The following is a 27,627-nucleotide window of genomic DNA, read 5'->3' on the forward strand; positions in this document are numbered from 1 at the left end:
TACGGATCTTCCTCATTTTAGACATCACTTGTTTATGAATCTCCATTATGGATTGATATTAAATGTCTCCAATGTTGAATTTAATCTTTAAAATAATAGGAGATTAACATTGTGTTTTTGTCTTTCTCCATCATTCCTCATTCCAGATTACTCATATCAGCTCGTAAACGTTTTGCAAGCACATTAGCCAATAAGAGGTGTAGACGGGTGCAGAAGCAGAAATCCGTACAAAATAATACAATCAAAATTCACAATAACGTAGAACACAGTGCAAATCACAGACAACAACCATGGTGGACACGCAGCACTTCTGTCTGCGATGGAACAACTACCAGAGCAGTATCACGTCCGCCTTCGAGAACCTGCGCGATGATGAGGACTTTGTCGATGTGACGCTCGCCTGCGACGGTCGCAGCCTGAAAGCACACCGGGTGGTACTATCCGCGTGCAGTACATATTTCCGAGAGCTACTGAAGGTAAGTAGTTAGCAGTAGGCAGTGTATAATAAATAGCTCGGATAGCAGTGTTGCTAACTAACTGCTAAATTCAGGAATTGTTTCTGTTCAAAACAGGATTCAGGAATATAGATTGTTCAGTTATATTCAATACTCCAGCCAACTGTTCTAGGTACTAGAATTGGTAGTTATGTGCATACATACACCAGTGTCCAACAGATACAAACTCAAACTTGTTTAATTTTGACGCTCTGTTTTGATTGTGATTACAGTTTCTTCTCAAAACCTTGCTATAACTACCTTCGAAATGTAACCGAAAAATTCAGAAGTCAGTTCAATTGCTCTATTTTTTTTTATAAAACATTGTTTGCTATAACTACCTTCGGAATGCAACCGAAAAATTCAGAAGTCAGTTCAATTGCTCTATTTTTTTTTTTATAAAACATTGTTTGTTTCAAACAACTTAAAAATTAGTTTACAAAAAAAAGTGGGGTACATGTAGGGATGAAGTACAGGTTTTTACAAAGAACATTTAAGGATATTTCCATCAATCACAGCATTGTTGTTTCCAACAATGTGGATGATGTAGTTCGCAAACAAACGTAGGATAGGAATCCTCTTACTTATGCTAATGTGACTTAAAATAAGTAAGAGGAGGGAAGGGAAGGTTGTGGTTGAGGTTTTGGTTTGAAACAATGATGAACTTCCATAGCCTGTATCAGTATGCTCCAAGCACTGGACACCCTAGAGCACAGGACAAACTTGTGCTCCAGAGTCTCTGGCTGGGAGCAGAATGAACAGGCTGAAGGAGCCCGATTCATCCTGTCGAGCAGCAGTCCGTGTGGCACCTTGTTGTGCACCAGCAGATACAGTATCGAGCGTTGGTCGGATGAAAGTCTGTAGCTGGTGACGGTTTTCCAAATCCATCGCCAATCCGTGGAAGGTGACTCCATAGCCACTTTGGAGTCTGGAAGTCTGTCGACCATCATTTGCCGTAAACTTTTAGTTGAGACAGTAGGTACCGGATGGTATGCGAGCTGCTGGATTACCGCCCGAAGGCACGGATACGTTGTGGCAATGGAGCCTATATTCGGGGAATTCCCCCAGCACAATCGCTGTGCTGAGTCTCGATTTTTAGGCAACCCTGCTCTGCATCGTACCGATTCGCCACCAACGCTGGCGAAACTGTTGGATCACGTTTTTCTAGTTATGCCCCAAGTTATGGTGTGATGTGTCCTATGTCTAGTGCCGTTGTTTTTTTCCACGACTCGGACGTTCAAAATCACAAATAATGCCAAAATGAAGTAATTGTCCTTCACAAAAGTATCCCTACATTTGTGACTTGAGTCCCCTGCTAGGTTTCCTGCTGTTTATTTTACTTGCACATCTGATTTTCTTATCGTAACTTACCTTAACATGGCATCTATATCCATCAGAGCACACCTTGCAAACATCCGGTGATAGTGTTGCAGGATGTCGCGTTCACCGATCTTCACGCGCTGGTCGAATTCATCTATCACGGTGAGGTGAACGTGCATCAGCGATCACTCAGCTCCTTCCTGAAGACGGCGGAAATTTTAAGAGTGTCCGGCTTAACACAGCAACAAGCAGAGGAAACACATGGTGTAAGTGTAGCGTTCTCTTGGATTGTTCCGTTGCAACCGTTACTGACGGATTTCCCTCTCTTCGCAATCAGATACATACGCCGCTCGGTGCGAACCTGCCCTCGGGCGTCGTACATCATCCGATCTACCCGGACAAGATGCTGGACGACTCGCTGTACGTGTCGCAAGGTGCATCCCCTCCGCCACATCTTGCCAGCCTGCACAACAGCTCCTCCCCGAACAGTGGTGTTGGTGTCGGTGGTGGCGGTGGAAGTGGCGGAGGCGGCGGCACCGGTAACAGCAACGGTGCACCGATAGTGAATCAGCTGTTAAAGCGAGCGGCTGCCGCAGCAGCCCTCCGACGGGAGCGCAACAATTCGGCCCATTCGGACGAGATGGCACTGAAGCGGCACCGAATGTCGGTGGACAGCAATGGGCCGACGAATGCGCGTGATCTGGACGTGATCTGTAGTACGCCCCAAACGACGGCCACCGATTTTTCGTCGAGCGCCTCGAAGCAGCACATAAGTTTGCCATCGCCCCAGGGAAAGGATCAATTGCGGCAACAGGACAGCTTATCCGGTCATGCAAACAGTGGTCAGTAATCAGTAGTGAAGGAAAGCGTTTCAGGAGGGGGGTTTTTTTTTTTTTTTTGTTCACATAATCAAGCAACTTTCCTTCTACTTCCAACCACAGGCAACAACAACAGTTTCTCCATCAACAGCTCGAGTAACTTAATAAAAAGTAGTATTAATAACAATAATAATAACATCAACAACAACAACAACTTGAACAACAACCTGTTGCACAGCAAGGAAAACAGTAGTGGCGGCGGTACGGTTGGCGGTGGACTGTGCGGTTCCGGCAGCATCCCCACTTCGCTCGGCACATCGAACGGCAGCAATGCCGGCAGCCTCTGTTCGGCGGAGAAGGAAAGCCTAGCGTCCTCACCGTCGGAGCGTTCCGCCGAGGATGTGAAGTCGGAACCGCTCGAGCTGCTGTGCGGCACGGGCGGCGATCACGAAAACAGCTCGGACTCGGTAACGGACGATCATGGCGATCTCGTCAAAGGTGGACTGGATGTGAAAGGTTCCCTGCGGTAAGTTTAGTCAGCCAATCAAGTTCAAGATTTTGGGCAAGAGATGTTAAACGCGTTGCTTTCTGTCATCGCCTAGATCACCAAACGATCACGAGCTGGATAGCAATATGCATCACCACAGTGCACAATTCCTCATGAACGCGAGCGAAAACAAGCTGTTTCCCACGCCACCCCAGTTTAACTTTTCGATGGCAGCACTAGCAGCAGATCCCTCAGCGTTGGCAGGTATGTGGAGTCGTTTTAAGATTTTGTTGAAATTGTAAAAATGCTAAATTTATTGCTAAACTTTAGCAAAACTGCGAGATACTAATGTATGTTCATTATCCGTTTCCACCATTACTTCCCACCCTTCAGGATTTAGCACCCAAGCACTGCAAGCGGTAGAGTTGGCCGGTTCACCACAGGGTAAGTTAGTTTGCACATTTTTTTTTTAATCTTGTTTTCATATGTTTTATTTACTCAAAAAAGATACTTTGTTCTGAATTCTGAATTTCTCAACGAGCCAACAAAATTTATACATACATCGACTACTATCTTTCATAAACTTTCTTATTTTATACCTGTTTTTTTTTTTTTTATTTTACAAACGTTATATATTTTCCATTTTCCAATTGAAACCAAATTAAAACCAAAAAAATACCAACAAACCAACAAACAACCAAATGAAATTAAAAAAACAAAAACCACAATTCAACCAATTAAACTAACTCTCTGAACATATCCCTCTTGCTAACTTTGCTAATGATGTTGCAAAACAGCGGGAAAATATGGACTTTTTCTTGTGTAATTTTTTTATATTTTTATTCCATAAGATACTCCTTTTTTTCAAAATTTTTCCAGAAAATTGTTTCAGATTTGTGTTGGAACAGAATAGAATATCAACGATCGAAGAACAAAGCAAGAAACGAATGAAAAATTTAAAATACTAAAATTCCAACAAAAAAATTCATTTTTTCTTTGAAAAAAAATTCATTTTTTCTTTACCACTTTTGCTCATTATGTCTCTTGCATAAAGCATTACAAATTGTCAGCAATAATTGTTAGAAAATATTGTGCAAAACATTACTTCACCCTTCAATTTCGTGTGTGTTTGTGTGTTTTCGCTCGATGATCTGAAACACATCCTGACAAAACGATTTAGTTTCCAATTCCATATTTTCTTCCTACACTTTACTTTAACTACTAACTAACCAGTAATTGCTTGTTAACGGAAAATCTACTGTACACACCTATAACACTGTTTCAACTGTTTTCAAAAAAAAAAACATTTTAAAAATTTACGCGACGACTAAGAGGAAAAAACCAAACCAAACAAATTAAACATGTTTACAGAGTGATTTTGTAGTTACTTATTGTTTCAGTTTTCACTCCTATAAGCTTCTTTGCATTTTTCAAAGAAGATTTTTCATACATTATGTGAAATGGTAACTTTTTGAATGTTTATTTTTCGATAAAATTTCAAAACTGAAAGTTTATTCAAATCGGAAGCCGTGTGCTTTGGCACAAGGTTTTAATTGTAACGATGTTTATCAACTAACATACAACGTGCTTAATAGTTTTTTTTTTGATAAAAATAAGCCAAGAATGTGAAGATTGAGCTTAATTCTTTATTTTAAAAAGTGAATGGTTTTACTAGTAAAAAGGACAGCCAACGTGTGTGTGCGTTAAAAATATTGTTTGTTTCGTTTTTCGTTTCTTTGTGTCAAAAATCAATCAGAATTCATTTTTGATTTAATTTTCTCATGTTTGCTTTTCTTCATTATAAGTTGTGTGCTGTTTGGATACATTAATTTTTAATTTCATCGTTTTCTTTTTGCGTTTGGCTAGTGTAAGAATGTATAACTGTTGTTTGGTATAAATATTACGTGTTTGATCGTGTTTATACGTCGTTGTTGTGTGTTTTGTTTAAGTTGTCAAAACCAAAACTATGCAAAGCCTCTAAATGTTTATTAATCGTTCCATTCATTTAATAATAATAATAATCTAAACCAAAAGCCAACAAACAAAATCAATACTGCTGTGCATTGTTTTTTTTTTTGTTTTTGTGTTCAAGTGAACGTGTTTTGTGTTTGGACATTGGAAATTTCATGTTTCTTGTACACTGCTACTTGCAACCAACCGACGTACGAAACACCTTATGACGTTCTGTTTACGGTACAGTCTTCACTACTTCACTACCATTTGCTATTTAACACAGCTACTTACTTACTCACCACTGCCTCCACCACTACGACTACTAAACCACTAATACCTGTAACTGCTACCTCTACTTTTATCTCTTTTATTACTACTGCTACAATCTTTTGCCATTACCAAAACGGCTGCCACTGTTACTATTACTGTATCACTACTACCTCAACTATTACTCTTACTACTTTTACCAGAAAACAAAACCTAGTGTCAATCGAAATAAGTACTTTTGTTATTCATCACTTTCAATATCAACTGTTGGTGCCCGCCAAAATTTCTCTAGCAAACCAATCGAAACAAATCCAACGATAGCGAAACCAAAAGTTTAAAAAATCGATACGATTTATTGTTTCAATTTTGCGCAAAAATTTATACGAAAATCCCTACCAAATTGGATTGAGCTACCTCGTAAGACCACGAACGTATAAAACAAAACGGACCAAACAAACGAAAACACAAAACAAACCAGCAAAACAAAACAAAAAAAAATTAAGGTATAGAAATAGTAACACGAGCAAACAATCAGCAGACAAATTGTACAAAACAACAACAAAATATCTAGAGGTTTGGATTGTATGCATCGCTACGCTGTATTAATGGTTATTATTGAAGTTATTATTTTATTCTTAGTTAAACGAAGTACATAATAATGGCTGTATAAAATAAATAAAAAAAACAAATCCCCCAACCACGGACACGGAACCCTTAACCTTAGTAACAACATCAGGAATCGCTATGAAAATACATAATTCTATAATCTTAAGCAAACAAAACACTTACGTTGGGAGTTAACGATTGGATGTGAAAACGTAAAAACGAATAAAAAAACAGAACCAAAATTATTCTGTTAGAATATAGACGGAAAAAGTATGCTACATACTATTTGAAAAACATAATCAAACTGTACAAAGATTTTTATATATATGGGTGGAAATGTTGGGCAATGCTATGTAATAAGGTATTATTAAAACACTGCGTCGAATCACACTTATCCCTAACGGTGTATGTACAAGGGCAAAAGTAAAAACCAAATTTTAAACTGCCACCCAGCATTAGGATGTCATGACAAAACGATGAGTTTTGTTGACCACGTTTGGGAAAAATATTCCGAAAATCAAATTGTTAATTTGATTCAAAATGGCATTAAATGCTTGGGTGTGTCTATCAAGTCATGAATCTGCAAAAAAAAAATTGATTATAAAATACAATGAAACCTGTAAAACATGAAGCCCATCTGTACAAACACACTATTGCTGTAAATATTAGTCCGTAGTTCTTACACGATTCGGTTAAGCTTAAGAAGCTTTGGATGGAAATTGCTTGTATACTTGCAGAAGAGAGTAAGCAAACGGTGGAGCGCGAGCATTTGCACGAAAAAAAAAAGAAGCATCAAGTTCCGACGGAACTAAGATCTAAACCAGGAACGCTTCGTACTATAAATTGAGGTTAAAAGTAGTTCAAAATTGGAAACTGTGCTGTTTGGATAGCAGGAGCTAACCCTGTGGAAGATCTGTCCCATTGTTCATGAATCATGTTCCTTCCTCATTCCGTCCTGCCACTTCTCGATACTTGAGTACTTCGCAATCTGCTCACTTCGCGACGGTTGGAATGTTTCATGAGCAGGATGTATCCTACGTTTGTCCCCTTTGAGTTGAATTGGAGCATATCGAGCTTTTAGCCACTTTGGTTTTTGGAAATTTTTTTAGAAGGAGGAAATTTAAATACCAATGAAGCCTCCTCGACCCTTATGGTGCTTCATGCCAGCTTGCTCTCGGTTCCTGTCACGTGTACTATATCACTATGATTGGTGCCAGGATTGAGGATAGTGTAAAACACTCTAATAGCAATCGTCCACTCCCCCCCCCCCCCCTCTACCCCAATGTACACAAGCACCCTCTCCTTCCTTACCTAGGTTTTGTTTGATTTGTTTGTCAGCAGTTCCCCCCGGTGCAAGTGGGTGACACACTAGACTTCAAGCAACGCCATCGTCCTTGCTGTAGTTGGTTTGATAATTGGTCACACACTCACAACAAAACCGGTACATTATACATATTAGCATCCCCCCCCCCCCTTCCCCCGATAAATAGTTCCCCCACCAGGTGAAGGTACTACCCGGTTCGCTAATACAGGTCGTGAGGGAAAACTGGGAAATGAGTATAGGAAAAATCGAGTTTAATTATCGCTTCATGATTTTCTTTCCGCCCCAGCGCCTCCATTTATCCTCATCCCCTGCTAACCCCATCCTCCGGATCCATCAACACACACACAAACTCAAGAGAGTCGATGTTTCGTTTGATTGTTTCATTTGTTTTGTCGGAAAAGGATTCGGAGCACACACAAAACAAAAAAAAAAAACAAAACTGCGTTGAACGTAATTTCCCCTTTTCCTGATACTACGTGAAGCTCTAATATATGTTGCACCTCTCTTTATGGACTCTTCCGTCGTCAGGGCGCCTGACGACAAAATCACTACAATCGAACTCCTCGTACGCTGTCAATTCCGCCGAACTGCTCAATGCGTCTATCACACCACCACAACCACAACCACCATCATCATCATATCCCATCTCATCAGTGTTAGGCGAAGATTTCCGGTGCGATCCGTGTAACAAAAACCTTTCATCACTAACGCGCCTCCGACGTCACATACAGAACGTTCACATGCGCCCGACAAAAGAGCCGGTATGCAATATCTGCAAACGGGTGTACAGTTCCTTGAATAGCCTCCGGAACCACAAGAGTATCTATCACAGAAACATGAAGTACGCCAAAGACGACAAGAAGCTGGTGCAGCTCGCGGTCGGTGGCGGTGGCAGCGTTGGTGCTAATAACACTGGTGGTAGCCCCCCATCGCCAGCTAACCCTTCCATGCCACCCACATCACAGTCGTCTTCCAGTGCAGGCCATGCGTCCGTACATCGCTCATCGCCCGCCACCATGCCCGGCAGTCCGATCGGACAGAACCGTCCAGGTGGTTACTATTGAGTTGTGAAAGCTGCGCGCACTGTCCGGTGAAAAATGAGAAAATGACAGTAAGGACAATTTTCTGACAAAAAAAAAAAGAGGTTCGAATAGATTTCGAAACCTAGCAGTGGAGGAAGAAGGATTCCGTTTAAATGCAATTAATAGGGTAAGGTTTCCTGTTGGTACGAAACATCACTAGCAAAGGAATGAAGTGGTCTTTGAAAGGCTCTCGAAAGCGAGGAAACGTTACTAACGAAACAGTACATGGCAGCATGTTGAACGTTTGCGCACTGTATGCTCTCTTTTAAGAAGAAGAAAACATTATACTTAAACATAAACAAATCCAGATATTAATTCACTCTAATTGTAGTAAGCACCATTATAAACTATAACAGATGATTACAATTGTTATTGCATGCAGAGAATTTAACGTCTTTCTGCACTCGTAGAGAGGCAGGAAAAATCTGGGACAGGGAAAAGTGGTGCGAGCCGAGAAGTGAGAGAAAAGTTAGGGAAAAGGCAACAATGGGAAAATCACAAACAACCATGAACGTGACCAATTCCCCTTAAAAAACAACAGTGGGTATGTGTCCTGTTGAATGTCACAAGTTTGGAACATTAATACGCGAAAGTTTCATCTCAACAAACTAACACCAACCAACCAAATCTATCACAAACACACGCGCGCCCACACGCACACACACACACAAACCAGGACATGGACAATGTGTTTTATAATTCGAACCACCCCAAAATTGATCAAAAAAAAAAAAGCGTGAGAGAGAGAAGGAGAGATGGGTTCGATTGGAATCAATTGGAAAAAAATACAACTCAAAGAACGACCCCTCCCTTTAATGCGACATACGTCCGCGAATTCATGTTTTGTTTGTTTTTGTTTAATTTACTATAACCAATTGGAAATAAGAAATTGAGACACCATAGTGACCTTGCTAGCGCTAATCAGGCATTGGAAAAGAACCAAAAAGCAAAAAGGGATTAAATTGGTTTTTTATCTCATTTATTGAACCAACTTTCCATACCCATACGACAATCATGCCCTCTTCCACCAAAGTGTGTTCATATCGCCATAATATACTGTGGTAAGCCTAAAACCGAAAGGATATTCCCTGTAGAGGTGAAATTGTTCACAATCTTTCCTATGTTTCGCAAGTTTCCCTACACCATTGACTTACACGAAGCCTTAAGGAGAGAAGATTTTTTTTTTTTTTGATTATGTTGGCACACATTTCCTTAAGCAAGCGTCGTAAACAAACTCTATATTGGCCGTTAGATTTTTTGTATGTTTTTTTTTTTTGTTTGTTTAAGTTTCTTACACGTTAAGCGCCTTTTAAGCGTTCCCATTCCCTCAAAGATCCCTTTTCTTCCTGTCATCTATTCATTCATACTCTGCATCAACACATGTGAAGCTAAAATTATAGCAACCGGGTAATAGAGTCAATTCTCGAGCAAGCGGGACATAGTCGGAACTGTTGGCTAGAATAATTTTCCGGGCTGCGCTTCAGTACGTTCGAAGCGTGTTAGTATAACAGCTTTTTCTATGGGCACCGATTGTTGTTCGATTTAACAAAAATATTTTGCCAATTCAATACGTGTGTGGGTGGCAACCACCACCACAAACACCTCATGGATGCAAATGTTTTGCATCCTCTTGCTCTTCGGCATGATTTGCATTCCAATCGTTAAAATTCATAATATTTTGAATGGCCTGAAAAAGGGCAAGAGAGAATCGTAGTACAAAATAGAAGAGAATCCCTAAATCGGTAAAAAAATATGTGCAATGCTAACAAAACGAATTACATATTCATATGAAAATAATGTTTGCAAAAGAGCGCCCGAGTGTATTATCTCGATTATTGCATTTAGTAGACACAGAGGAAGCAAACATAATCAAACAACACAGCACTAAACTCTAATCCGGTTATTAAATCTGTTATGTGCGTGTTTTATTTGCGAAACATACAACCAAAAAGAGTTAAAATCAAACAACAAGAAATCCTTTTTCCAAGAACTATAAATTATAGCACCTCTAGGCAGCACTGTTTAGTTGACTGTTCATACAAACAATCGATGCTCCCGTTGCTGTTACCTTTGCAAAGGGGGGTTTTTTTTACCAATGTTCAAAATTTGAAGTACATGCCACTGCCCGCCCCACCCGTATTGCAAATTAGATACTGTCCCTAAGCGAACGAGACGAGTTTTATAGCAACTTTATAACCGCACTTTGCGGCGATACTTTTGGACGAAATTTTTCTATTCAAATCAATACCATGCACCGAAAGGTACAACAACGAACAGGAATGTAATTTAAGTGACCGTAATTTGGAGAACTACTACCATGTTTTGTCGTCCGTGTCGTTGGTGCCTAATGTTAATCAACTTGCCATAAGAAAAAAAAACCACCATGTTGTACAGCTTTCATTCTAATCGTGACTACTTATCCTGAAATTTCCCTTATGCACGGGGGAACCCCCCCCCCCCCCCCCCCAACTGTTCCTTTCCATGCCACCCTTCCCCGTAGTCCCCGTTTCCCAGTGAACAGAGCGAAACAACAGCAACAACAAACAGAAGAAAAAAAATTGGTTTATATAACTCTTGTTATTTTTTGTTTAAGTACCATTTTACCGTCAATGTGTTCTATGTGTTTACCCTTTCTTTGTTTTGTTTTTCTCTCACCTATCATCCCTGTTTTTTTTCTTATTTTTTTTTTCTTGTTTGTTACTATATTTCATGGATTGCTGATAACGATTTGAAAAATGGAAAATATAATAGCAACGTTTATACGTTATACATGTATATGAACAACTCTCTCCCAAACTCCCAAACTTCACACTATGGATTGGCAAAAAGCTCACTCGCTCACCATATTCGGCCATATATTTTTCTTTTTCGTTTCGTAATTTGCTGTGTAACGTTTCCCTATCCAATCGCAAAACGATCGATTGTCTAATGAAATTAGAGAAAACTCCCCTAATCGGAATGTAAAAAAAAAAAAAAGCAAAACGGCAACAAGCGGAAATGATTGATGAAACGTCAAAATGACAATCAAAATTCAAAATTTCAAAATTATAAAAACGCCCTCCCCTTTTCAAAAGGAAAAACCACAACCACAAAAAAAAAGTCGATAGTTTGCTTGAAAGATAGAGTTCAATAAGTGTATGGAAATGTATTGATTTCATTCTAACCTATTTATATTTATATATATATAACCTACAGTAGGCAAAATTACATTCTTTTCACTAAACCAAAAGAACGAATCTATAATATGGCACAACAACAACAAAAAAAACCAATCAAAATTTGCAAAACATGAAGAAAACAATGCAAAATCAAATCTAGAAAAAAAAAAACCAGACAATCGAAAACACAAGCTACAAAACGCAAAAAAGTAAGTCACTATTGTCTCTCTTTTCTTTTTCCCGGTGCTGCTTATCGGTCGTATCTCACGATAAATGTAATTGCACACGATATGCACGGTTAATATGCGCGGTTTGGACACACCGTTTCGGTTCTGCGGGGGCCTACCTACCAACCTACCAACGTACGCGGTACGCTCTGTATACTACCCCATTGCCACCCCCTTCCCCACCCCACCCTCGATCTCTCTCCACCTGGCTGGGGGTGACGAAACTATGTGTGTGAATGTGTGTCTCTGTGTGTCTGCCTCTGTGTGTGTGTGTGTGTGGGTGTGGTGCGTCCGGGGAAATGCGTGCCACCGAAACACCATGGTCTCCGGACACTAGGACACATGAGCATTGCGGCAAGCATGGCGTCCCAGCGTTCCGCATCCCCACCGGATGGAGGATCGTCCGTGCACGGTGGACACGGTGGTATCAATCGGCTCTCGCTGCCACTGCCGCTGGCGGCCTGCCATCGCTGTGACGTGTGCGGCAAGCTGCTGAGCACGAAGCTAACGCTGAAGCGGCACAAGGAACAGCAGCACCTGCAGCCGCTAAACAATGCGGTCTGCAACCTGTGCCACAAGGTGTTCCGCACGCTGAACAGCTTGAACAATCACAAGAGCATTTACCATCGCCGGCAGAAGATCCTGCACCACCATCACCATGCGCACCTGCACGGCCAGCATCCGTTCGCGGCGGTGGCGGCCGCGGTCGGGGGCGGCGGCGGTGGTGCGGCCAGTCCGCTACATCACGGGTCGGCGGCGGCGGCGGCAGCGGCTGCGGTGGCGGCCGCGACCGGCGCACATCACGAGATGCTGAACAACAATGCCGGCGGTTCCGACTGTGATATCAAGCATAGTGTCGCGACCAAGCTCGAATATATGTAAATAAGGGCACCAGTTTAGGTTCCACTCGATCGTGCTTGCGCGTGTGTGTGTGTGTGTGTGTGTGTGTGTGTCAACTCTTCCGACAACTACAGTCACATGCACACTCACGCCCCACTTAATGAGGAAACAAAACAAACAAAGTAGAAAACACATTAGGCAAGATCACAACTAACGTAACAAGCACAAACTATGTACGTTTGTGTTTGTGTGTGTGTACGTGTATATGCGCTAAAGAAAAATCCTAAGCGAAGCAAAAGGATGCAAAATCTCTCCTTCTTTCACTCTCTCTCTCACACACACACACGCTCTTACTCTTTCTGTCAAGCACTCTCACTCATTTTCTCTCTGTCCCATATTTGCCATCCGCCGGAAATGCACTTAACTGCATCCGACCACTACACTAAACGGAGATCCTTAAGTAAATAGAGATAGTTAGGTGATCTTCATCCCATGTCCTCTCACTCTCACTGACCCTTTCTTTTTATCCTTTCCTCTTTGTTATCCTTCGATAGATTCATCTAGTAAAACTGTTGGGAGGAAATTCAAAAGTAGTGGAAAAATTAATTTCAATCATTAAAACATTAAATTCACATTAGCTATATTATTAAAAAAAAAAATGTGTGTAAAATTGTTAGGCAAAAGATGATCTGAACTTCGTTTTTGTTTTGTTTTTGTTGGTTATTATAATTTATTATCTAAAAAGAAGAAAATTACCTACGCTTCAATGATGCGTAAGAAGTTTTTATATATTTTGCTAGAGGCATGAATCTAAATGAGGCTAGTATTTCTAGTATTCCAAATCCCCCCCTTCTCAACCCTTCAATTCCAATTCCAAACCACCCCCACCTTACTCTCGCCCTGATTACCCCTCTTCTATTCATCATGCTTCAAGTTGCGATTTTTAAGGCCGTGACGCAAAGCAAACGAATAGGCCGATTATTTTTATTTTTCATAGTTGATTTATACATCATTATACGCGTATGCGCACCATATGAGTTTTATTTTTTTGTGTTGTTGAACTTCTATATATATATATACATTTTTTATTCGCGTACTCTTCAGCTAGCAAGTAAGTTAGTGCGTGTAGTTCTTAAAGCTATTTTTCGTTTGATAATTAAGTTACATGCCACCTGCTAACGGGCCTAATCATCCGTTGCAAATTGTAAGGGAAGGGACTCAAAGTTAGGATTTAGAAACAAAACCAGACAAAAGATTGCCCTTTTATTGGTGTGAAAGAACAAACGCGACAAAACAAAAGTCACACGTTTTTCGGTAATTCTGGTCATATTAAGATCATCTTGTCTTGATCAAGAGCTTCCGTTTTTTTTTTCTTTTGTGGGCTGAATTGAATTAGCGCGCCTAGTAATGCATTAATTAATCTTACGTAGCGAAATTCTATGTTTTATTGTCTCAAAGTGAAAAAAAGTGAAAACATGAAACCAAAGTTGTATTTTCGGTATAAAAAAGAAAACTAGGAAACACCATTTAAATGTATGTTTTGACTGTACGTGAAATTAATGTAAAGACTGATTTTCATCCTAATTTTTTCTTTTTGTTTGTTTGTTTTGTAATACTTTTTGGTTTAATTCTTTGCGGATTGCGGAAGAAGTAAAGAACGTGATAAGTTTTTGTTTTTAAATTATTGACATGTGCAACTTAAAGTAAATTAGCAAAAAATGTACTGAGAAAGGAAAGAGGAAATTAAGTTTGAGTAAGAAAAGCAAAAATTGCGCGCGCATCGTTTTTGAATTGAGAATTGATTTTTATGGTTTGTTCATGTTTAGTCGAACTGCGCCAACTCATAAACGGACATCGTCATTATTTAGTCTCTCCATAACTAGTGGTAAAGGACAGTTGGAAGCTGGTAAAGAACACTACGATATGCTGCTAATATTACTACGATTATTGCTACTACTGCTACTACTGTATGAAACCAAGAATCTTTGTTGTGCATTAAAAAAAACTTTAGAATACTTTGTTCGATGGGCTTTTAAAAGTATGTGTTGTGAGAGGGCTGGATTTTGTTTTGTTTATTTTTTTTTCAATAAAAAAAAAACACAAAATTCTGACCAGGATACCCCACGGGGAAAAGAAAAGAAATGGGCTAAACTAATATTATAGGGCAATCAAACGAACTGCATAAATGCTGCCACTCTTCCATTATAATTATTATTACGATTATACATCTAATTAGTCTACCTGTGTACTCTACATGTTTACCGTTTACGAGATGCTGCATGAACTGAAATCCCATATGTTTTTAGTGCTTAAGTTAGACGAATGTACGATTGTGCGGTGCGGGAGGCAAATCAAAACGCATGAGAACGTGAGACAGAGGTGTGAGTGTGAGAAAGGATAGAGGTAGAGAGATGCCAGAGTGAGAAGCAGAAACGATTTTTTGCAATTGTTGTTTTTCACTGCGGACAGCATTATGCCGTCGTTATGAATGTTAAGTTTAAAATGAGAAGTTTTTTTTCTTTCTTTTACATTAGCATTACCGTGAGGAAAGTACCGCATATTGAGCTGTTGTTTACGACACAACCATTTAAATTCTATTATCCTTTTTTTTTTTTTTCGGTTTCTGGTTCTGCTTAAGTCGATATTCGATACAACAATCTGTGTTGTCTTAAACATTGTTCTGTTTTAAGCTATGCGCAATAGTACATTTACAAGCATAACGTGCAAAGTGTAAGTGTGTGTTTATTTTTTCGTTTTTAAAATATTGTGAGTATATGAGTGTCGGTATATTTCTTAACAAAAGAGAGAGAGAGAGAGAGAGAGAGAGAGAGAGAGAATCGTTTTGTTGTTCCAGTTTATCGCAACGAAAACGAATAAGTTGCCCTAAATTGTCAACTTACCTTTAAGTGGATGTTGTTTGCAGAGAACAGAGAATGTGTAACATTCGGCAGATGCATTTTTTTTCCGTACAATCCCATACACCGCTTGTGTGTCCATCTAATTGTGTATATTCATGTGCATATTTTTGGCCTAATGCGATCATCAGTAACGATAAAGCGTTTAAATAGTTTAACCACACAAGCACCCACTCTTCGTGAGGGAGAGAGAGAGTTCTGATCAATGAAGAAAAAAAATGTTTTGTCTAACAAGAAACACATAGAAAACTCTAATATTAAATGGATGCTGCGCAGGGGGGGTTAAAGCGCTATGGTAAATAGTAAGGGTATGTGATGAGATAAAAACAAATGTAAAAATGGAAAATAGCAAAACGGAATCACTCAACAATGCAAAAGAAAGCGGAAAATTATAGATAATTAAAAGCGAATAACTTAGATTGCGGCCTGCAAGTTACGATACGACTGATTAGATTCTAAATCAAGCATAAATTAGTGATGTGTGCAGATAGAAGCGCACAGCAAACATGTATTTGGACACCCACAAATTTGGAGCTATTAAAAGAAAACAAATCGTAAGAGGAAGGTGAATGAATGAAACATTAAGCAAATGAAGCAGACTGGAATTGTTAAGGAAAGGCGCACAAAACAGAAAAAGGGTATGAACGAATCTTAAACAAAAAGATAATAATTATGCAATGTGAAGAAAGGCATACAAAACAAAAACGAACATGAGAGAGAGAGGGTCAAAAAGACAAATTATTATGATGCGACGAAAAAGTTACCAAAACTGATTTAGTATTACACAACAAGGCTATTTTGTTTGGGCTCTCCGTTAACGTTAACAGTGCTTTCGGTAAGATGGAAAAATGATAGAATTGTAAAAAGAGTAAAATTGTTCTACGTTCGGCTCGGTGTTGTATTTTCTTGGGCATAGGGGAGCAGACTAAAAGCAAAAAAGGGTGTAGTGTACACCATCCGGGAGCTGTTAGTTTTGCGGTGAAAATATTCGCTTTAAATCAATATTTTGATGAGCTACGAGGAAAACATTAATCGAAAAAAACAGAGTGACGGTATATTTGAGGTTATACACAACACATTTTGGTGCAAAAAAACAAATCGAATGTAAATTTTGCATTTGTACATTATTGGCATACGTGTGTGTGTGCGCGTGTGAGTGATTTATTTTGTAGTCTTTTTGTACCGTTAACAAGTCTTAACGTTTTTCTCCCCAAAGTTTAAAGAATCCGCTCTGAGCAAAGTATTGTGGAAGCAAAATTACGGAAGTAAACACATAAATAAAAAAGCAACAAAATTAGACACGAAAAAAAAAACAACAAGAAAAAAGCCCAAACAATGCATACGCAAAATGAAACAAAAATTAACATTTAAAAGAATCGAGGGAAGAATACAAAAAAAGAGGAAACAAAAGAGAAACAAAAACAAAACCTATTTGTGATTGTCTAAAAGACTGAAATTAAATAATATTTTTGAATTGGCAAAACAAAAACAAACAAACAAAAAAAAAAAAGAAATGCTCCCACAACCCGTCACGATAGGGTGAAAATAAAGAAGGAGAAGCTTAAACGGTAAAATGCCCCCAAAAACATAAGTCTGAATATTTAATTTTTTGAGAAACAAAAAGTAAAGTTACAATTGCGAAAAAACAGTGCGCAATGGTAAAATTAAAATGAAGAGGGAAAAACAAGGAGGAATACTAAAAAAAATGTATAGCGAAAGAAAACCAAAATTAGCAAAATATTTGTTTTTTTTTTAATATAATTTAATAATCTGGCAATGCTTTTTCGAAAGAGGATTTATTTTGTTTTTTTTTTAATGATTTGTGTTTCTTTATTTATTGACCTTCGCTGTATGTTTATTTAATTTATTTTTCCCTTGTGTGGGAAACGAATTATGAAAAAAAAAAAAAATAACACACAAAGAAATGGAAGGGACAAGTGTAAAAGCTAAAATGTGCAAAATTCGTGAAAGATCTTGAAAATGGATACGGACACAACATTCTCAAAACTTATTGCAAGATCTCGCATTGCTGATCACTTCACGGAACATAAGATTTGAAACTCATTAAAAAAAAAAAAAAAAAAAAACAGACCGATTTTGATTCATACCGACGCAGCGCTATAATAGATAATGGTCGCTCACAAGGCAACAGAACAAAATAAAAACAATAAACAAGGCAACAAACAACTTACTACTATGGGCACTGTGAATGTAAAGCAGAAAGGAGAAAACTATCAGCACAGCCAGATCCATGCATTTTTATTTTTCTTCTTAAGTTAATCCGTGTATAGTAAGAAGTTAATGAATAACACACAGAAACATAAAGATAAACGTGTAACATTAGCAAAGTTTATTTAATGTGTGTTAAATACAAAAAAAAAAAAAGCAACAGCATACAAAACACAGCTGTTTCCCACATTATACAATACATGGATCGAAAAAGTGTGCCAGCAAACCAGATTAAAGAGCATCGTATAGAAATCACACACAATTCAAATCAAATCAAAGCCAACATGCAAAACGAACCCACAGACTAGGCACAAATCTTGCATGGACACTATTAAAATCGCAACTCTCAACTAATGTATCAAAACAGATTAAAAAAAAAAAGCGGGAAAAATATGATAGCAAAGTTAAAGCAAACACTAAATAAATCCCAGATCGCATCATATAGGAAAATAGGGCAGACAAGAAAACTAAAGCAGTACTTCTTCACGAAACACAAGTTGTAAGCCACGGGTGTTGACAAATTTGAACGAAACACTACAAGAAGAACGGTAGAACGATGGTAAAAGTAGAAGGAAGTAACAAGTTTTGTTTTACGGTAAACATAGAAAAACAAACAAACATAATGCAAAAGGTACAGAGGAAAACAAAACTCTAACAGAGAGACAGACCGGTGGGGAACGGAATAGAGAACGGTTCCCCACAGTGCATTATGCAAAACAGAACAACCCAGCTTGTAAACACAGTTAAAACACAAAATATCAGTAATTGAATAAAACAGTATCTAATATTTCGAAAGGCGTTATTCTTTACACTAATGCGTCGCAACCATGTTTTATAATTTTATTTTGAAAAAAAAAAATGGGTTAATAAACAACGCAACAAAAAAAAAATCAAGACTAACAAACAAGCCACAAAAAGTAGCAAAAGTGATGAACACATTGTTTAACAGCGGGGCCTTTATTGTTCAAATGGTATCGCCGAAGAGTCGTGATGACGTTGCAAGACGAATGAATTTTTTTTTGTTTTTTTAACTGTTCTTTTTTTTTCGTCTCTGTTTGCCAATTTTGTTTAACTTATTTCGAAGCGGAAGCAGACTCCCTTTTTACATCGCCTTTACCCGTGTTGATTACTACTATTACTACTGCTACTACTACTACCACTACTACAATTACTACTTGTCGGTATGGTTTTTTTTTCCAGTGTTGTATGATTTTCGCATCATTTTAGCAAAAGGTTTAATTACATTCAATGTGGTTTTCTTTTTCCTTTACTTACATATTTTTCATATGATATGATGATGATATATGATTGTGTTACTCAGTTGAATGTTGTGTGGCTTTTATGTCAGTGTCGAACCGTGTACCGTAATTAGTGTTTACAATTGCTTATCCCTGTTTTATACGTGTATACAATTGTTTTTGTCTGTTTTTTTTTTCTTCTGTGTTATCCCGTTTGCCTATGATCTAAATGTGTTTTTTTTTGCATTACCCACACCGGTGTATCAGGTGAACTACATGTAAATGTTTGTGCTATAGAGCGTAAGACGTAATCGAAAAACCCAATCCAAAACCTGTGATGTGGTGATGGCTGCTCCAAAGTGTCAAGGAGTAGATAGCGATGTGCAGCAAAAGTACAAGCGCAAGACGAGCAATGTAGAGCGAATGCCGAAGATATCCACAGCGTGTGCATCCAACGTTGGATTTGAAAATGGTTAGGGATTAAAAGAAGTTTAAGGGCCTATTCGAGTACCGAGATTGATATTATCGCTTCTGTTAGGCCTTTTGCTCTCTCTGTCTGGTCATCTGCTAAAGCGCATTAAAACTACGCACGTCCGTCTGTCAGACGTTGCTAGTAGTAGTCCTTCTCGTAAGGTGCGGCCTGTCTATCTTCTTAGTATTTTATCTTTGAAGATGTACGTCCAATCCATGTCTATTTATCCTTCTTCATCTTCTATTCCTCACTCGCCTCTCTGATGTACGTTTCTCTCTTTCACTCTCTGTCTTGCTCTTCTTCTTCTCTCTATCTCTCTCTCTCTCCCTCACTCTTTATTCCTTCAACATTTTACGGTCATCTTGGACAATGCATCCGTACACTAGCGCCAAGCAGCTGTAAAGTTTTGTGCCGTAACGAATACTACCCTTTCCTCGTATACTTATAACCAACCAATAAATGCTACTTTTTCTGTCTCCTGTCTGTATCTCTTGCACAATTCGGTGCAATCTCTCTTCGCAAATCTTAATGATCTTTTGCGCACACAGGACGCATTAGAAAGTAGTAGCTACTACCCCATAAATCACTACACAGACGGCAACGAACTACCACAAAATCAACTATTTTGACAGCTTTCTGTCTGGAAAAGTTGACTTAATTGAGACATATCTGTAGTGTAGCAGCAACAATCTGTCTGTCTGTCTCTTTCTTCCCATTTTTCTTTGCCTAAGAACACATGCACATTCTGTCACAGTCTTTACTACCTCTAGACACTGATCCGTCTTTCTGTCTCTGCTATTACTACCACTATTACTACTACTGTCTTCGTTGTCTGTCTCTTCAGATCTACTGAATGATCATAATCTTCTTTAAAACTCACCCCGTTTTGCAAATTTAAAACCAACCCTGACAAATACAGAACAACAACCAAACGAACAACAATCTTTAAAAACAAACAAAACAAAAAAATAACCAAAATCGAAACAAACAACAAACAATCATCTTCAAATTGGGTAGTTTTTGGAATGTTTTTCGTGTGTCTTGTATATTGCAGGCTGCTCCCCTAAGAAACTGTTTTCATGTCAGCTGTGTGGCAAAGTGCTGTGTTCGAAAGCGTCGCTGAAGCGGCATATCGCCGACAAACATGCGGAAAGGCAGGAAGAGTACCGTTGTATCATATGCGAGCGCGTCTACTGCTCGCGCAACTCCTTGATGACACATATCTACACATACCACAAATCCCGGCCCGGCGAGCTGGACATAAAGGATGTAAAGTACTTCTAGAGCACGTCTACCGCTCCTCCGTTCGTTCCCTTCGCGTTACCTTTTGTACTATCACCACCACCACCACCACCACCACCACTACTACTACCACCACTACAGTACACACCATAGTTATGTCATTTACATCTTCATCGCCACCTGACCGTCATCCGTGTGTGTGTGTGTGTGTGTATTTATGACCCTGGAAACGAGATGTTCGAGTGTTTTTTTCTCCCTCTTTCCCAACCCCAACCGAATAACCTGGTGGTGCCACTGCTTCGTAAGACTCTACTAAGTCTAAACCAAGCGACATAATGGAGGTGAGGTGCGTAATGGCGACTGCAGCGCGAGGAACACTAGTAAAAATCACACCTAGAGATTACAAGAAATTTCGCACAAACGAAACTTATTTAAAGCACTAAGAATCAAAAGACTACTCTCAGCCGCATTACGATACACTAAGGCAACTGAGAATGAAGAGCTGATAGCTATAAAACTACATGTTGCGGCTGTAAGCTGTCAGATAATGCAATTTCCCATGCAAAGCTACGAACACCTTAATCGGCTGCGTACGTGAAACGTACTGAGAGACAGACAGAGAGAGAGAGAGGGAGAGCGAGACCGTGGTAACGTTGTTTGCACGCGATGCGGCTGCGTGCTGTGCACGTGCAGCTAGTATACATCAAGTATGTTCTCATTTATTCGCTTACTCTCAATCTTGCTCTCTCTCCCTCTCTCTCTCTCGTTGTCGCTGTTATACGAATGGCGGGATTACACAACGAACAGTACACCATGCTTCCTTCCTGCACAAGGATAACAAGTAATGCATTAGCGTTATTACTGCGGACCAAACACACACACACCCACCACCAGCGAACATCAAGGAAGAAGTGCGAAAAACAGATAGTAAATAAACGACAATTTCTGCTGCTGCATCGACTATAGCGAAGAAGCCGGCTTTTTTAGCTCATCCTTGCAGCATCGACAAAAAAAAAAGACAAAAAGGCCGTCTACTAATGGAAAGCACAACCATGTTTTGACACTTGAAGGATGGCGACAGAACAGAATTGAGAGCAGGACATACAAACAAAAGTCGTTGCGTGCGTGCGTGTAGTGTGTGCGTGTGTGTGTGTGTGTACCCAATAGGAAACTCATGAGATATGAAAAGAAAAACTTTGTGTGTTGTGAAAGGTTAGCGTTTTATGTTATAATTTTATTTACTATCTCGCATCTCTCCTAAATTAGTTCTCTGTCGCCCTTTCTAATCACTATCATAAGCGCTACTCGTTTAACATACTTCCTTTCTATCTAGGAAAAGCCAAAATTCTGCCTTTTACTATAGCGAACTTATCGTTTTCTTGTTCACATTTGTGCCTTATCTACTATTGCTATGCTAGTACATTCTATCTCGCTCCGTTTTTCCAACGCCTTCCCTTTGGACTTGCCGATTAATGAGCATAAAAAGGACTTTCAAAATTGTTGTACGGCGTTGGCAAATCCTGAAACACTATTGCAACTTCTCGTTCCATATAATATACTTACACTATTAGCAATTTTAATAAATTTCATAAAGACTATACCTAGCGTACTGTAAAAGGTAGATTGTGTTAAAATTCTTTTATGATGCATTATATTATCAGCATAGATCTCTTTGAATTGCGATTGTGGTTTGAAAAAAAGACATAGCTTAAACAATCCATTTGTAAAATAATGTTCTACTCAAAATATCTTCACATTTTTCTTTCCCTCTTCTCTCTCTCTCTCTCTCTCCTCTCATGCCTATCTTTCTATCTATACGCTATCTTGCCTATCGCTTGCTTCTATGAAGTATATCGTTTATTAAAATTTAGTTTCATTTCAAGCAAATAGCTTTACATTTGATTCCCTTGCGAGCGCATTCGCTAGCGCACTGTTGACCCAGCGCCACGTCAACCAGTTGTTAAAAATTACAGTAGTACGTACATTAATTAGTTAAAGCAACAAAAAGACAAAATTTAATGATCAAACTCCTAGATTAAATAACCATTCCTAGCACTGCACTCCAGTAATGCCCTTCCTTCCCTAGTGCGTTAGTTAGTAGCAACTTGATGATATTTAATTTCCATGACTGCTAAAATCAACCACGTTGAAACGATTTGGATATTGCTACCCTGTGTCTGTCTTATCGTTAGTTCGTTAGCATTACTAAGAGATATGGTTTATTATTTAAATGCAATATTTCGTTCACAATCACTCACTCGCGGCAGCAGAGTAAGCGGCTGTCAAGCGCAAGTCTGAGCAATTAGGATTACTATTAGCTTGTAAGACGAGTTTACACTTTAATTACCACTTACTATTATTATCACCCTAGACATCTACCTCTGATTTTTTTTTTACCACTACAACAAACTTAGTTCGCCAATGCACCTAGAACGGGGTCTGAAGGTGCGCTGAAGGACCAGTCTCACCTCGTATTGTAGTACCCTTCTTCTGTACAGATTACAAAACATGTCTCCTTTGCCCATTCGAAGCAAGTCACTTTCGATGGTGCTTTCCTTGGATTTTTTTGGACTATTAAAAACTCACCTAATATTAGCTGTAATGTTTAGTTTAATCATTCCACCTTGCACTCGGAACCGATTTTAGAACAACGAGAAAGCTCTCAATTTTTCCCTTCCGTTCTATGCCGATTGCTTACATCTTTCTACTTCTTTCGCTCTTACCTAGTAGCGTTCGGTATGTAATAGCAATATATACATATATAAAATAGCTACTGATTAGAAACTCGTAATTAGTCACTAGTGGAACTCTAAGTTGTGTATATAAAAAAAAAAGTTTCCAGTACGTTTTACTACCTTAAAACATTACAATACCAAGCAAAACCACAAAATCAAAACTATACAATCAACGAAAGATTAAAGAAAAAAGAAACAGTAAAAGAGCAGTAGGAAAGCAGATAAAGTAGTACACTAAGAAACAAGAAATTTTACAAAGCAACACACATACACAAGCAAAACAAACATTGCCATATACAAATATATAAATATAATATACAATAATTTTATCTAGCGTATTGTGTTTTTTTTTTTATTTTAGCCAATAAAAGCATAGCATTTTTATTAAACTTTTCACCTTTTTTTCAGTTTCATTGCATGCTAGCTAAACTTTTAAAGTTAAAAAAAAATGTGAAAAACAAACAAGAGTGTACAGTAAGATAGGGCAGTGAACTAACAACAAATGAGGATCGTCAAGTTTAAAAACAATCTGTCCTACTTTCTTCAACGTGCAAAAGTGTTCACAAGCTGACAATTGACAAACCAATCAATTAGTTCCTGTGTGCTAGCCCGCGATAGTAAAGACGGTAGAGGCGCTTGTCTTTGCTGCTACCAACTGTGGCCATTGAATCCTATCCGTGGACGTTTGCTGCCTCTACATCTAGGGTACAGTAAAGTCAAGAAAAACCCCCTACATTGACACAGTGTCAGACCTTTTGAGGTTATGCATGAGACTAAGAAGACGAAGAAGGAGCAGAAGAAGTGGAGAAGAGTTTTCTGGGATCGTGTCTCTTTGTCCTTGTTCGTATTTGGTCTAATGTCACCATCGATAGCCCGGTGTCTTTTCCACCCTTCGTTGTCCTTAAGGATCTTGTTTTGCAACCCTTTGGGGATCACTTTTCTAAAGAGAGAAAATGAGAGAGCGAGAGAGTGAGAGAGAAGAGATCATGATGAGTTTTTTCGCAGGTTAAGTTTTTCCTAGATGTTGTCGATATCTTTCTCCATATCTTTGGGCAGAATGAGGCATTTTCACGCTAATGTTTGCACTCGACTGACGGCTGGTCAGGTCATGCTTCTCTGTTTTGTTAAGTACATCTTAAGAAATATTATACCCATTCAGAAAAACCTATTGCAACGATACTATCCACGGGATAATCAGCAGATCTTAACTGACGTATGACATAAGCTTAAGTGGACAGATCACTAAACGCATAAGCGCGACTGGACTTAACATTCGCCGGATATTTTCCCCGAATCGTAACTAGTACACAAGTATCAATCGGACGCACAGGATTGTCCTGTGTTAGTTTGTGTGTGTGTGTGTGTGTGTGTCTTTATGTTGTCTTCCTCAATCGTCTCCTTTGCATGGCACCTGCTTGATGCGTTACTTAGCAAATGATTATCACTCTTATTTATATCTTCTTGCAACTCCTAAGACACATACACACACACACATCATCAAAAAGATCTATAATTATAAATAAACTAAAGCTTGACTGTAATCGCTCTTTATATTATTGTGGCTTACACAGCTGCCAATGCATGATGAATTTGTTTGTTTATTTCCCTTCGATCTAGCTAGATGCCGTTTATTTGTGCGTTTTACGTTTTCTTTTTAATAAACAAATATAAATAAATTCAGATCCAAGGATCAACCGAGAACCGAGTAAACGAAATGGAGAACTTTTTCGAATCTCTGCTGATCCATCGGTAACATCATCATCGCCATCGAGTGGATGTGTATGCGTGTATGAGTGTTTTGAACATTTTTCTTTTGCATTTTAGCCATATTCGTTCATTTCTTCCTAGCTGCTGCCGTCCGTCTGCATGAGATGTCCTTCATGTTGCTTGCTATGTTTATGTGTGTGTGTGTGTGCGCGTATCGCTATGTTCGTTGTGTGTCTTCCTCGCTCACTGTATGTGTTTGAATATAAATAAATATATGTGTGTGTGTGTGTAAGTAATTTAGTGCGTAAGTATACTTTTACTAAAGTGTAAGTATTTCAATTCAAACCCTATTAAAGTCACCTTCTGTTATTTCATTTATCCTTTCTTAACACTCATTAGGTGCCTATCTTTTGTTACATGCCTTTTTTCCTTTATATTTTGATTTTTCCTTACTTTAGATTATGTTTAAAAAAACTCTACGTTCTTTACGTTCTTAATCTTTGTCAATAAATGTAGGCTTCCATGTGATACTAATACGATCAACGTTGCTTTATGTGACGCTAATTAAAATAGTATTAAATATGTTGTGTGTCGTAAATCATTCGTAAAATGTTTTTTTTTTTATTTTTATTATTGTGATGTTCGTATCTAATTTAAATGAATCTAAATCATTGATTTGCTGTGCTGTACGTGATAATTAACGTGTCGTGTTAACAATTATTATCAATTTTCCACAATTTAAAACATATGCATCTGTATCCGTACAAAATGCCTTACTCTAGTGCATCCTGCATGCTATTGCTATAGTTTGACACTGTGTCTTGATTTACTATTTACCGAGCTGTCATTTTTGACAGCTCGTCTCTTGATCTGGAATGCATTTTATTTTGTTTACAAATGGGAGATAGCTTACTTTTGCTTCCTATGATTGTACAGTCAAGTTTGAATGCAAGCCTTCTCTCTTACGCGTATGATTTGCATTCTTTTTTCTAACTTGTTTGTTTAATTTTTATCTTATGGTCTACTCCAACAACATCCTCTTGTTAATTGTTTGAGATACAATTTACAAGATCCGTTATACATATTTATATAGCCATTGATAAATTGCTCACTGCTGTCCACACCGCGCCATAGTAGCTGACAGTGGCAGCGAACAATTTTTGTCTTTTTCTTTTAATTTTTGTACCATTCTTCTACCGTATTTATCACGTTTCATATCTATAGGATCGCAACTATGAACTGAAAATAGTTTGTTTTGCTCTCTATCGTTCGGCAGGCACGGTAGCGCAATCTGTTTGCTACTGTTTGCTTTGCTGTGCTGTGGCCTCATTACTACTGTCAGTTCCATTTTTACCCTTACACTTAGTTAAACATATTTACGCCTATATTGTATTGAACCGTTTAAAAATATATCTATATCTAAACAACTATCTATTTCTCTTGCCTTCTCTCTCACCCTATCTCTCTATCTCCTTTTACTTAAACCACACTGTAAAAGTGAATGCATCATGTGCCGAAGATCTGTATCGATCGCAGCTAACAGCACTAATATTATGTTTGTGTTTTCTCTCTTTTTCCCACTGTTCTGTTTCGTTCCTCGTGTTGTCCATCACATCCAGGACCAGGCCAAGGATCACCGTCACCCTCGTCATCGGTAGTTGCCGGCTCACCCTCGCAGCTGATGCCACTCCGTATGCCACCACCAACTAGTGGCGGCATTAACGAACCGCAAGAGTGTCCCTACTGTAGACGAACGTTCTCCTGCTACTACTCCCTGAAGCGCCATTTTCAGGACAAGCACGAACAGTCGGACACGCTGTACGTGTGCGAGTTTTGCCACCGACGGTACCGGACGAAAAACTCGCTCACCACGCACAAAAGCCTCCAGCATCGTGGGTCCAGCGGGATGCTGAAACGGTTGCTGAAGACGTCCGCCATCAAGACGGTGCTGTCCGGGAACGGTAGCAGTGTGGGGACCGGTCTGCACGGTTCCCATCCGCATGCACATCCACATCTGTTCGATTTTGCGGCAGAATTGGGACAACCACCGCCGGGCATTCAGTAAATGTTGTCCCATCGACCAAACGCGAGGCAGCGTGCTTATCCACCGCAATGCAATACTCTACGTCTCGACACACGGAACGCAGCAATTACGCACAGACACGTACACACACGTGCAAGTGCGAGTCAACGATGGTTTTATAACAACACAACATCACAACAGCATCCCATATCAATCCCAAATACGGACTGTTTCGCATATCAGTGCAAGTAACTTACGTTTACTAGTGTAGCGCGTTAGCGCAGCGTTACAACAGCGTTACTTTTACTTCGTTTCTCTGGTTAGTACATATCCCATGGTGACAAAAGAGCATATCAAAGCTGTATCAAATCAGCCATCACCTTAAAACTTCGGTTGTACAGTATCTTATATGTTTGTACACCGTACTACTTCTAGCTCCAAGTGAGTTGAATACGCGGTTCACTTATTCAAACATATCTACCCAGTATTG

General features: G+C 39.0%; 2 protein-coding genes across 3 annotated transcripts in view; one reads left to right on the plus strand and one right to left on the minus strand.

Annotated features, from left to right (window-relative positions):
* The window catches only part of LOC126559171 (LSM12 homolog A-like), a 213,181-nt gene that overhangs the window by 147,930 nt on the left and 37,624 nt on the right, over nt 1–27,627 (minus strand). The gene's annotated exons all lie outside the window — the stretch shown is intronic.
* LOC126557382 (broad-complex core protein isoforms 1/2/3/4/5) lies at nt 239–27,179 on the plus strand. Of its 2 annotated transcripts, none has more exons than XM_050213128.1 (7): nt 239–476; nt 1,892–2,080; nt 2,152–2,656; nt 2,756–3,158; nt 3,235–3,383; nt 3,513–3,563; nt 26,734–27,179. In XM_050213128.1, exons 1-7 carry the CDS (start codon nt 291–293, stop codon nt 27,177–27,179), a joined length of 1,929 nt encoding a protein of 642 aa, XP_050069085.1. In that variant the 5' UTR covers nt 239–290. The 2 variants fall into 2 exon arrangements, with proteins under 2 accessions (XP_050069085.1, XP_050069086.1); XM_050213129.1 differs by lacking the exon at nt 26,734–27,179 and adding an exon at nt 20,485–20,849.

Source organism: Anopheles maculipalpis, chromosome 2RL (assembly GCF_943734695.1).
Source record: "Anopheles maculipalpis chromosome 2RL, idAnoMacuDA_375_x, whole genome shotgun sequence".
NCBI classification, from domain to species: domain Eukaryota; kingdom Metazoa; phylum Arthropoda; class Insecta; order Diptera; family Culicidae; genus Anopheles; species Anopheles maculipalpis.

What these genes read in the sequence shown, in the direction of transcription:
- LOC126557382 (XM_050213128.1), top strand. Translation starts at nt 291, where the DNA reads ATGGTGGACACGCAGCACTTCTGTCTGCGATGGAACAACTACCAGAGC. An exon ending in ATTTCCGAGAGCTACTGAAG is followed by an intron (nt 477 to 1,891) that starts GTAAGTAGTTAG and finishes TATATCCATCAG; the next exon opens with AGCACACCTTGCAAACATCC. An exon ending in AGATCCCTCAGCGTTGGCAG is followed by an intron (nt 3,384 to 3,512) that starts GTATGTGGAGTC and finishes CCCACCCTTCAG; the next exon opens with GATTTAGCACCCAAGCACTG.